We start from the raw sequence: 12,685 nt of genomic DNA on the forward strand, positions 1-12,685 counted from the left end.
TCTCAATATAAAGTGCTAAAGTTTATTTCCAATTTCATAGAGCTATTTTACATGCTTCGTTATTAGATTAACATTCAAAAACTAAGTATTGAAATTAAATAGCAAAAAAATCTTGGGTAGCGACTATCCTTTATAACATAGAGGGTAAAATTACTGAAATTAACTGAACTTGGAGCCTGAACATTACAATAGAACCTAAAGTTACTCGAGTTTCACTCTTGCAGCGATCGAAATTGGAGCATGTATATAATCACTGAATTAGGAGTGGCTCTAAAGGACGACATTTGTACTCAACTTTTTTCATTGTTGACCTAATATGTCCAAATGTTCTGAGGTGTAAATAGATTTTTCAAGACTGTCTAAGATGACCAGAAACGTCAGAGAGTCTATCCGAGGACGTACGAAGTTTATCGAGTTTTTCAAGAGGTCCGGCATCACATCATATATTTTTTCAAATGGATTGTCCACCATCAACCGATGCTGGAACACATCAACTTTTGCCCTTTATGTTACAAACAATTTATCGTACGTTCCCTAAAAAGGGAAGGATCGATTGATATTACAATTAATGACTGCTTATACTTATTGCCTAACAGGGCAATTTAATCCTTTATCAATTATAATATTGGTTATATAACTAGCTATTCGACGGCCACGTAGGTTGTAACTCAGGCGTGTTACATTCATTATTAACATCAACTACATCGTTTTTGACTAACTAAAACAAAACCTTGCATGGCACAAATTCAAGAATGGATCCCTGGGAATACTTCAAGCAGCGACATTTCCGCCAAAACCACCACTCCGGGAAAGTTTGGGAGCACCGTAATATTTGGGACCTAGCAATCAAGACATAACAAATCAATATTTCACTTAGTACTTGTTCTGCACTGTAAACTATCGCCGGCTTTCCGAGAATTTTAATATTTTATGTTATTGGTGATTGACAGCGCGGAAAGGGAGCAGAAGGAAATATTACAGCTACCCTTTTCTTTTCGCGAGCCTTAAGTCTGTGTCAGCGAGCTCATGTCCCACACATTTCGATTATCGCCCGTTACATCTGGAGGAGGGAAAGAAGAGAGATGCGGGCTATTCTTTTGAATCTTTGAATGTTCTACTTCTAAATTACTGTCGACCATTTATAAGACGCTGCACATTACATCCGAGATTGTAAACGCCTAGGTTTCATAAGACGGTGCAAACTTTGCCACGGTAACTTTTAAGACAAGTTTGATGGAATGTTTACTCCCAAAGTAATTTGCAGAAACATTTTCAAAATATTGTAAGAAAAAAAAAAAAAGAATTCTTTACCATCTTAATAGAATGTCCGGAATACAAATAGCAAATAGCAACAAGTACTTACTCTCTTTAAAAACTTCCAAGTCGACATAAGGCAAATCGCTGCAGGACACATCATCATTTGGAGTATCCCTAAGCCTTCGCATGAAAACCTTGGGCTGAATAGTGAAAACGCCGTCTGAGTTGTCACATATCACTCGAGCTAGATTACAGTTTCTTATCTCGTCCAGTTGTTTTATGGGAAATCCGGTGAGAGGGTCGTCATTCTCATACCAGAAGCGATCACCACGGCGCGTGTTGTTAAACTGTGTGAGAAGCAGACAGGTGGCGGTTCGTCCCAACGCACTGCCTGCTAGAATGTTTTCACTCAATATTCCCGCAAATATATCGATGTCCTCGACAGTTCGGTAAGTACCTTCCAGTCTTATCCGCTGAGCAAATGGTATATCTGTAAGATCATTGAAGTTTGTACCTGTAGCTGCAGGACCACCACAAAGTGTTGAAAACTGGATATACCCTGGTAAGCCATGATCTCGTCCACGCTGCATGTTTATAGCAGCAAGGTCACCACGAAAGCCATCACCTGGGCCTGGTATTATCAGGTTTTCCAACACTGCCAAAGCAATGTTCCTACGAGAAGGAAAAATCACTAAATTATTGTCAAATGCGATTTTTTGGACAATCGTTTTCAACTGTTTGGAGAATGTTGTGCATGCAAGTCGGAACTTGCTATTAAGATCATTATATTTAAACAAATCTACTCATGAATTTGGTGTCCTTTCAACAGCTGCTGTTATCAAAATAACTTAATTTACAGGTAAGGCCCTGAAAAATCGATGCACGTTAACGACAGAGAAGGAACATTCTGACAGCGAAGTTACTATACTGACCAAGTTGTAAGATACAAAACTATTCATTAGGAAACTTACACAGGAAGCGCAGAAACAAAGTCAACACCCTCACAAATGAAAAGTTCACGCACACGCGCGCGCATACAAAATTTGTCATGTTATAAGACGCTCATTGACCGAGTGAGGTCAACGTTTAATAGTTTGGAGGAATAGTGTCTTTTAGTCAGAAGATCTCTTTGAGAAGTACTGTATTGCATTTAAATCACCCTCACTTTTAATTTAAGTTACAGTTCAAGGGCTGCTGAAAGACAATCGAGAAATGAAGGTTTTGCTTTGCGATTGTCAATCAGTTTATTTTGTCTTACAAACCAAGGCTGAACAAACACATACCGATCAAAATCGAGGGCTCTTTCCAAAGCCAATCCAAGATATATGCCTGTATAGGGATTGACTCCTAACTCTAGTTCGTAGAGCACTGCTGGGTCAAAAAACGTGACTACAGATTCATTCAGGCGGTTCCCTCCACGAACTCCATCCGCCAATGTAAAGGTTTCCCGAATCAGAGTGTGGCCTATTCTTAAGGCAGCCGTAGAGAATACGTTGAACATTGAAGCCTTTGTGAAAGGATCGTAACCGCCAAAGAGTGTTCCAGGTGCCTCCAACGCAACTCCTGCTTCTTTCCTCTGAAACAGAAAACGGTCGTTTGTTCTTAATATCCATTCACTTGGAGAAAAGCCACGCTTGCATGTAGTAGTTCGTGAGCGGCTTGGGCAAGTCTAGTTTGATCTTAGAATCTCTTAGATTGTACGGTGTACTGCTGATGCTAAATAGGTTTCGCAGGTGTGTACGCCGTTGTTAATATCCATTCACTTGGAGCGTCCCGGATCAAAATAAAATTCAGCAATTGATTCATGCTTTGGCGTGTCTCGCTGAGATATGGTGCAGGGGCGAAGTTTTGCCGAAAGCACGAAACAAGCTTACGAAATGCCCGAAGGAGACCAGTCTAATGCAGTCACGGCTGAGTACTTTTTACATGTTACACTGACTGGAAGTGCATAACTTGCTGATTTACGTATTTTACACATTTTTAAACTTAAATATCTCAGGGACGAATACAGATATTTGCAAACGGTAAACGGCGTTTTTTATCTTTCGTGGAATTCTATGTGATTAAGCTCAAAATTCAAGGGGTAAAATTTGATCATAGTACCACTTTAAGTTTGTGGATGAGTCCTTTTTGTGATCAAGTAACCCTTTGAACGGAACTTCCTTATAATTCAGAAGTTACAAATAAATATATATCTAGGATTTTTTCCCATTGAGAAAAGAAAGGACGAATTGTTACATTATGTTCTTCCATCTGGGTCTTACCAAAGCTAGACTGGGAATGAGTGTTGGCAACCATTCATTATATGTAATGTGTTGCATACAGGCACCAACGATTCGGCGTCCCTCTTGATACAGTTTCTCGTCATCATACCATGGATTTAATAAGTGTAGGATATTGACAATACGGTTGTGTTCACGAGCCCACAGAGCGTGCATTGCCATTAAAGCTGTCAAACAAGAGAACAGAATGGTTATTTAAGTAAAGTTAAGTAAAAATTCATTTTTGCATTACTACGCCACCCGATTGGCTTACAAAACTTGCGCCACTTTTTCATTTAATCAGAAGTGAAACCAAAACCAATCGTCACTCGCTCGCTCATGTTTTCCCGCGCGCTTCGCGTCAGCTACATGCATGTACTTCGAGTTTTGATTGGTCCACTATATTGTCTGTGTCATTTGTGATTGGCTAAAATGATAACTTTGATTTTGGTTTTACGTAACTCATCTGCAAACCGCTTCAAGCCAAATTCAAATAAACTAGTTCATTTGTCATTTATGACTTCAAATACAGTGATTGAAAATTTATGTATACCTGCCGGTGAGTACTACAAGGTATTTGTTTTTAATTGTTCAGTTTTATTATGAACCTCAACTTTATCGCTAAGTTCAGTTACGTCTTTTATTTCTCCCACCTTGATTTTCATTCACCCGAGGATCACCAGCTCTGAAACAAGGTTCAGCTGTAACATTTTCGGATCTACAGAAGCCTGCTTCACCGCCCGCAGATTCAGCCGCCGGTAGAACTGGTAATTGATAAATGTCAGGAAAGGCTTCAACCAGAAGTTCTCCCCCTGTGAATTTGCGAAGGCTGTTCGCGTTTTCGAGATCTGAGCCGTACACATTTGATGAATCAAGGTAAGAGGTTATCTCGTTTACCTGTAGTAGAAAAATTTAGTTTATTTAGGTTAGAGACAACTATTCATTTTGCTAAGCACGCTAAACTGTTTATAATCCAAGGAAACTGCAGAATTACATAGAATACAACGATTTCCACTAATCCCTAAGTCTTAACAGGGGAGATAACTAATAACATGGCAAGCTTACCTAAAATGATCTATTTTTTTTCTTTATCAGAACTTTGTTACTACTTACTTTTTGAAGGAAGATATATTCACACAGTAGCTTTATCAAATAGATGATAGTATAGCTATCCCTTTTCACGTTGTCCTTAAAGATAACTAGCTACTGAGTAACATAATATTATTTCAAGTATTATTTAATGCGGTCATTAAAATTTTGCGAGAAGCTAGTGTAATTAACGTTTGCTGAAGTCTTTCTTTGTCTAGCCACTTTGTTCTATGAATGTTTTTTTTTTTTCTTATTCGACTCTGTGAAACCAAAGTGGCCTGCATGACATGTGCATTATGTGAAGTCATGATTAAGTAACTGATTTATTAGGCACATATGATAAGAAAGTTGACCATATATGAACTGCGTGTAATTTAGAAAAAGAAACTGACCAATGTATGATCTCAGAAGATTAGAAACTGTCCTATGTATCATCAAGGATAACAACTGACCTGGTTGCCATTATCGTCCCGTTCTGACCTGGAGAGAGGAGTACATTTTGCGCTTGGATCACTCAATAGATTATTCCCGCTGGTGATGTTGACTCCAAAGCAGTCAGGCTTATCAAACAGGCTGGGACAAGCGTCCTGGCTCCCGCCACAATCGTTTTGTGGGTCCACCCCTACAGTAAACTCAGTTAGCGTGAGGTCATGGTCCAAAAATTGACCCCACGTCATTACCAAGTGGGTAAAATCGGCTTGGGCTCCAACACTGTCAAACACTTTCTTGCTAGCTTGTCTTGCATTTGGAAGGGGAAATCGTTCACCGGAGGATGCTTGGAAGGTCGAGAATTGCCGAGGTTGGAAGTCTGGCTCATACGCATCGGGAAGGAGACGACGATGCGGTGTAAAGGTGGCTCCGGTTGTAATGTTGCAGAGATTGTTGCATGTGCCATCAAACGTGCGATACTTGCCGTGTTTAAGACATAATAATCTTTTGGCGAGTGAAACCTCGCAGTTTGTGAGGCTCAGCGTATCCAGTAGTAGTTGCCCAGAAGAAGAAACTTGCGCTTGAGGCGTTTCATACCAGCCAGTGACAAGTAGCATTCCAAAGAGAAAGCTGCAATAGAGAAAAGAGAGACAAATTGAAAGTTAAACATCACAGTGTATTTATGGGCTCCATGACAAATTATCATCGGCTCATATAATATATGCCTTTTAAGATTAGTTATATTTTTCTATTATTACTACTACTACTACTACTACTACTACTACTACTATTATTATTATTATTATTATTATTATTATTATTATTATTATTATTATTATTATGACGTCTTAAATGTTACCATGTCTTATAATATATGACAAAATAACGATAATAAGTGGTAACTACCGTTATTAAAAACTGGATCGTGGAACAATGTAATTCAAGAGTTTTCTTTGGCTTAGCGCCATCGTGGTATATGAGCAGTAATAACCCGCTCTACAAATATGGGAAGTATACGCGTAAATGTTTGGGGCGCTTTATTTCTTATTTTAGTTTAATTTTTCCACAGTTTAGGGCCATTTAAAAACATCATTCCATCAGCGCTTGTTGGTAACGTGATGATTATAGCCATCTCGACGTTGGTTACACACCTTGTTGGTTATCTACCATCTCATATCAAAGGCTTGGTCGTGGAGTAAGTGTTAATTATATTACCGAAAGGATGGACGGATGGGAGGAAGGAAGACAATAAAGAAGGAAAGACTGAGTAAATAAAAATGTCAATGGATCATAATTCGGTAGATGGACGAACTTAATGTCCCACGGCAACTAAACTTTGACCACCTGTATTTATCCAATTTTGGAATTTTCTTGTCCGTATTACCAAAATGTAACGTTCATACAGTTATTTTGAAAGTTTTACGACTTCATAGTAGCATTTCTGCGTTCCGTGTCTAGTGGTAGGGTCTTTGAACAAAACAAAAAGGTGGCGAATCCAAGATGGGACCTGCATGAATAACATGCCGTAGTAATCATGTCATATGACGTCATCATCTCATACTGCTTTTGCTAAGAAAAAATTGTACGGACGAACGATATATCCTGTAAGTTTTATTATTGTTGAATATTCCTGAAGTAACAGAAGAAAGGGGGAGGTGAGGGAAAGGGAGGCGGAGATCCCGGTCGCGGAAAGTCAAAGAAAGTTCGCTTTGAAATTAATGGTGCTTACAGCTCTAGGAGTGACAGTTACTCTGTAAGAGGGGGCTATTTAACTAGTTGCTTTACATTTGTGCTTAGTTTAATGGAGCACTAGTTTTGTGTTTTCGGCGTATAATGTCAACACGCATGTTTGGATTAAGGAAAAGCATCTAAACCTATCGAGGCATTACCGAAGGGACTTTGGTGATATTTCTTCAAACGATGAAAGAAGGGGATATTAGCCCTGCTCTGCATTTTGAGCACTGTATACCGACATGGTGACCCATCGTATACTGTATACTCTTTATTTCAAAACAAAATAACTTCGGATACTATTTTCATTCAAACACATAAGGAACCTTGGGGCATGGAGCCGTGAGCTGTTTGCTAGTCCGACTCAACAACGTTTCAAAGTCTAAGTTAAACGTTAGCGATACTGCGCGGTACCACCAAGATAACATCAATTTATTCATGGTAACTTTAACATACCTTGTGGTGTACATTTTGCTCTTGGCTAATCGCTCTCACCTGTTGAATCATACAGAGTATTACATCAATACTGGCAAACTAATTCATAATACCTGCATTCTATATTGCTATCAGCGGGTCACTGAAACAGTATGTGACATTAACCACAAGAAATACAGGCTAAAACCATCGACACAAATTCGGCAAACTGGTAGTTTTAGCCCGAGTTTGCTATGATTTAGGTCCAAATTTAAAAGACTAAGGCACTTTTTTCGTTTCATTAACAATCATTTACCCCTGACATCACTCAAAGAAGTAAAAAGAACAAAGTTGTCATTTGTTAGAGCTCCTTTAAGGTGGCCAGAGAAAACAAAATAGGCTTTGCTTGCAAGGGCCTCTGTTCGAAGTTAGCGAATTAAGGACTCAAAAGCAAGGGCTACAAATATACAAGTAAAGTTACAAAGAAAAATAAAGCATAAATAAATGAATCAAGAGGAAGAATAAAATTTTCATGCATTCTGATGCCCTTTAAAAGAAAGATTCTGGCGAACCAAAAAAAAATATTTCGCTCTACAAGCCTCTTTAGTCGTTATTACTTTTTCCTTGCTTCTACGACAGAAATTTTTAAGCTTAACATCAGACTAAGAAAATGTATCGTGCATATATGTAATCGTACAATACCTGTTGCTTGGAGAGGAGAACTCAAGAGAGAACAGAACGATTCCTTCAAGAAGCTCAGTTCTTCACGGAGAACGTCGGGCTTGCTCTGGTGAAATGAGTTGATCGTGTCCCCTTATATGCCCAACGGTGGACAAAGTATTGACAGTAATTACTCATCAAATAACAAAAGCACTTTAAACTTTAAAGCCGATATCTAAACTTGCCTGTGGTCCTTGCAGAACTATTTTCAGATCACGCAGGCGGTCACATGCAGCTGAAAGCAATATCACCCTGATTTGTTTGTTTTTTGACGAAATCACTTTAATGTTCTTTGTATTATTCATAACAAAATGGAAATCGATACAGCAATTATGATATTGCTGAAACCGCAATACCAGTGGTTATGTGGACTTTGAAGTTCTCTAATCAAGAACAAAAGAAATTAAGTGTTTTGTTATATAACTTAGAATGATGTTATGAGCGCGTGATGAGGGCGTTTGCCACAAAAGGTCAAAAAGCCAAAAAACCTGTGAAACGAAAGAATTGTCCGTGCGTTTATTTGTATTTACTTGCTGTTATTGTTTTTTTTCTTTTCTTTTCTTTTCTTTTCTTTTCTTTTCTTTTCTTTTCTTTTCTTTTCTTTTCTTTTCTTTTGTTCTCTTTTGTTTTCGAAGCTTGTTGTGACTCGGAGTTAGTTGCGTAACAACATCCACTTTGGGTTTAATTTACGCATGTCTTTGTATGTTGATATCGTGCGCATGCTTAATCCTGAATCCGGTCGGTGATATTGGTTCAAGAATATATCTCTTTGTACGTAATTGACAGATTATGAGAGCAGTTTTGTTTTCAAAAGGCAATATAACAAATTAGTTTTTTGAAAGCTATGTGGTTGGTCTTTCACGTAACGGAGCTTCCCTTTCCCCACGAGTCACGCGACCAGAACGAACCAACTAAACTGTTGAGGGTTTTAAGCGGAAACTCAGGTTTGTTTTTGTAGATATTGTCGGATGAATACTCCGATTAAAAGGACATTGCTATAACACTGTTATTCGATCTGGGTTGATTCCAAACTTGCACAGGATGTTCAAATAAGTGGCAAAAATATTCTATTTTTTTAATTTTCGTTGTAATTATACCTCATAAAATTTTAATCATGTTGACGTCGATTGTCATTGACCCACGTCGGAGACTGATGGACTAACAAGTATTGGTGTAGTTCCTCGATCTGTGTACTAGTGCCTACTTAGCAAGATTTTCTTCCTGAATGCAAAAACTACATATGTCTCAAAATAAATAACCGAAAATCCAAATAATGGAAGTCAGTTTTTGCGTGAGTATACTAAAGTTTATCGTCGAAGTTTATTTCATTCTTTTTGAAAATAATTATTTCATATTTGGACATTAAGTATCACTTTTATTACACGGTATTTTACGTATTTACTTGTGGAAGTAAGCCTTTCAAAGGGCCAGAGCGAGAATACGTAAGATTGTTGGGAGTTGGTCCTGAAATGCAAACATATCTTCCACTTTTATATTATTTATTTACTTTTTCAATTTGTAAAGGCACGGTATCCTTTAGCTTTTAGCTTCATTGACAAGTCACTATTTGTTCAGGCATGAGTGAATAATGTAAGACGCCGTAAATACACGTATTCTTCTAGAAGCTTGGCAGAAATTTATAATGTCACGACATTGTACAAAGCGTTCAATACCGTTCATCTATTTAACTAGATAGAAACACGGACGGAAAATGTTTTTTCCTAGTTACCTACCATGTCTTTCAGTTAAAGCTGCGTACCAGAAAATAAGCTTTTATCTCCTATTGTCTCCGTTCGCTCCTTCAATTCGTGTGTGCTTTTGAAGGAACCTGGAAAACGCAATTTATGAAATGCTCATCAGTTGTCCTTCTTTCTCCCTGTTCCCATCTGTTGCTTCACTTTCTCCGACGGTCTTACTCGTTACCGGAAAACTTTTCGTGAACATGAACATCTAAAATTAGGAAACAATGAAAGCGCGTATACGCACTGGAGGAAGGGGTGGATGAGAAAGAGGCAACATACTCCGACAAAAACAACGTTTCTCCAATAATTATCATTGATTATTTTAATATAAAGGTGCGCCATAAAAATAATACCCCAAACAGGCGTAAAGAGAGAAATAACTAGTCAGGCTTGGTTCTCACTTGCTTCAGCCAAAGTTCTGTTTTATTTCAGGCCAATGTTACTAATTAGTTTATGGCCTGACGAATTTTTTAACTGGTCCGATACTTAAACCCGTTCTCCAAGGTGGGGAAGCCAGAGCAATATCAGTGTAATATTTACTCAGAACTATGCTCTTCTCTAAAGGTAATAGTCAAGATTAAACAAACAAAAAAACAAACAATCCTGACTAGAGTCAGCAAGATACCGTAACAACTTTAACATCAGTACACAAAGCCTGCTTGGCTGATGCTTATCGTGAAATAATTTTTCCGTAATTCACTGTGCATTTATGACTTCTTGTTGTCGGCTTGCCCTATATGTGAAAAGCAAGCAAAGAGAGACTCCACCTTAACCAATAAAAGCACCGAAAGCAGAATTGTTAATTTTCTCTTTAATTCGTTCGGTGTTAGTATAAACCAGCCGTAGCTTTAATTTCCCACGTTTAATAAAGACACTGCTTTGGATAAAACTTGTGCCGGGTATTCGGCGGCTTAAAAGATAATATTAGTTACTCTTGCGAAGACACCGTCATTTTGTTCTGACAGTAAATCAAGCAAACCGAAACGTGACGTCATCGATATTGGAACCAATTCGAGCTTTTTAATGATTTCTGGAAAGTTGTGTAAGTTTAGAGGTTTTAAATAATGTGACGTCTCCTTCGTCATAAAATAACATATGCGTATTAAAATGAAAATACAAACAACACGAAAAAAGTCATTGTTTGCACGTATGCATCTTAAGAGAACGAAAAAGGTCTATTAATAAAGAATAGTGCGTGAGAGACAAAACTACACATCGGCCTACTGGCTTGAAGTCCAAGCAACTGTGATAAAGACCGCCTTTATGATGATAGATTTGACGCCTAGTTAGAACTGAAGTATAAAGCTTTCACTGCAGTCTAATGAGTGAGTGATGACTGAGTGAATATTATGTATGATGAATATAGCAAAGCAGCTAATTTTCCTTCCCATTAAGAAAATGTCGCAATAGTTCATGAACAGTGACCTGACACATGGAGACGATATACGCTTAAGATTCCCTGCTCAGCTTTTCGGTTGACTGAGAAAGTTGACAAGTCAAATGTGAACAAGTAAACGGAAATTCTACCAAATAAAAGAAACAAACGTTTTAAAAACAAACTCCATGCAGACAGCCTTTCTTTGGATCCTTTCAATTCCTTTTTTTTTTTTTAAGACGGGCGAGAAAAACAAGAGAAAACTAGCATTAATTAAGCTAACTCTGCAACAAATTGCTGATACATAGGTTATTTTTATGTACTAAATACACGTAATACTGACGTCAATTCATTAATCAGTGAAAAATGGTGCCGTAACACTGCATACGATGAAATATATGGAGAGCTACATTTTATTTTTTTTTTTTAACATTTGGACGACTAAAAGTCACGAAAAATGGTATTTGGAATTCTTGTGAAATCTTGGTTCGTCAATTCAAGCAGTTACTTCGTAATCCGTCAAAATTTTACAGTTTGTAGTTGTTCCGAGAAGCCTTTTGTGATATTGTCTTTCTGTCAAGCTAAGATCAATCAATGCGGCTATCGTGTTTAAGGGTTGTTAAGCCCAGTAGAGGCGTAGAACCGTTTGCCTTCTGGGTCAAGTATTTATTTCCGCAGATATCTGCAGAGTCACTGATCGTCTTGTCTTCCTGTTTGTTGGCTGTTTCGTTGCGTGTTCCGTGCACGCGTAAGAGTGATACATGTAAGAGATACACCAAAAACGCAAACAAACAACAACTTGTCGTGATCGATTCATGTATCTGCCCACCTGATTTCCCCATAAGGGATAATAAAAGGGTGGATGCCTCGAGGCAAGCAAAGAAAATTGAGCATTATCATCAGCAAATCGGCATTTAAGTATTGTTGAAGAATCACTTAACGAGGCATAAAGAAATCAAAACAAAATTTATTGGGCATTAATGAACTCTTTTTAAAAATAACTTCAATAACTCCGGTATATATCAGTTCTGTAAATACCATCAATATATCGCGAGTTCTGTGCTTACCTGTCACAAAATCTAATATCACTGGTAATCAAAACAAAATTATCAAAAACACCTGATTGGTTATTAGCGAGCCCTATATTAGAAAACCGATGAGACAGTAGACGTGCTATGCATGAGTGATCCTCATTGGATAGTGATGCGTCATGTGCACGTCAGCTCCAGGACTAACGCACTTGAATGGCTTCCTTTTCTCTTACCAGTCAAAAGCGAACAAAAACTTTGTGACGAGTTCTATTCCCCATTATGTTTAATCCCTTACCATTTTCGTACGATTTCTTTGTAGACGTAGTTTTGGTTAAGATCAAAACTTCCTTTTGCTAACATGCTCTCAATATAACACTTGAATTAGTCGGATATTCCGGGAAGCCGTCAGGATTTGACGCAAATACAAAATATTATCAACCTCAGTTGCTTGTTTTGTTTTTGAAGTGTCTTAGTGTAACTGCAATACCTTACAAAAGTTATGAACATTTATGCTGAAAAACGTTTTATAAAATGATTGACCCAGCAAAGATTCTTACGTTGTTCTCGGTATTGGTGCTGCGATAAATCAAACATTCAACCACTAGTTTTTAAAAGGTGCTTTGTAACTTTGTTCAC

The 12,685-nt window shown here is 37.9% G+C and overlaps 1 protein-coding gene across 1 annotated transcript; it reads right to left on the reverse strand.

Annotated features, from left to right (window-relative positions):
• Nucleotides 1-8: 8 nt before the first annotated feature.
• LOC149097696 (peroxidasin homolog) lies at nt 9-8,005 on the reverse strand. Its single transcript, XM_089279476.1, has 8 exons — nt 7,884-8,005; nt 7,224-7,262; nt 5,060-5,666; nt 4,172-4,415; nt 3,522-3,706; nt 2,541-2,833; nt 1,364-1,929; nt 9-839 (listed from the first exon to the last, which is right to left on the reverse strand). Exons 2-8 carry the CDS (start codon nt 7,235-7,237, stop codon nt 772-774), a joined length of 1,977 nt encoding a protein of 658 aa, XP_089135602.1. The 5' UTR covers nt 7,238-7,262; nt 7,884-8,005; the 3' UTR covers nt 9-771.
• Between the last annotated feature and the right edge of the window lie 4,680 nt (nt 8,006-12,685).

The sequence above is a fragment of the Orbicella faveolata genome, unplaced genomic scaffold (assembly GCF_042242905.1).
Source record: "Orbicella faveolata isolate gen_17 unplaced genomic scaffold, um_ofav_v1 contig_47, whole genome shotgun sequence".
In the NCBI taxonomy this organism is placed as follows: domain Eukaryota; kingdom Metazoa; phylum Cnidaria; class Anthozoa; order Scleractinia; family Merulinidae; genus Orbicella; species Orbicella faveolata.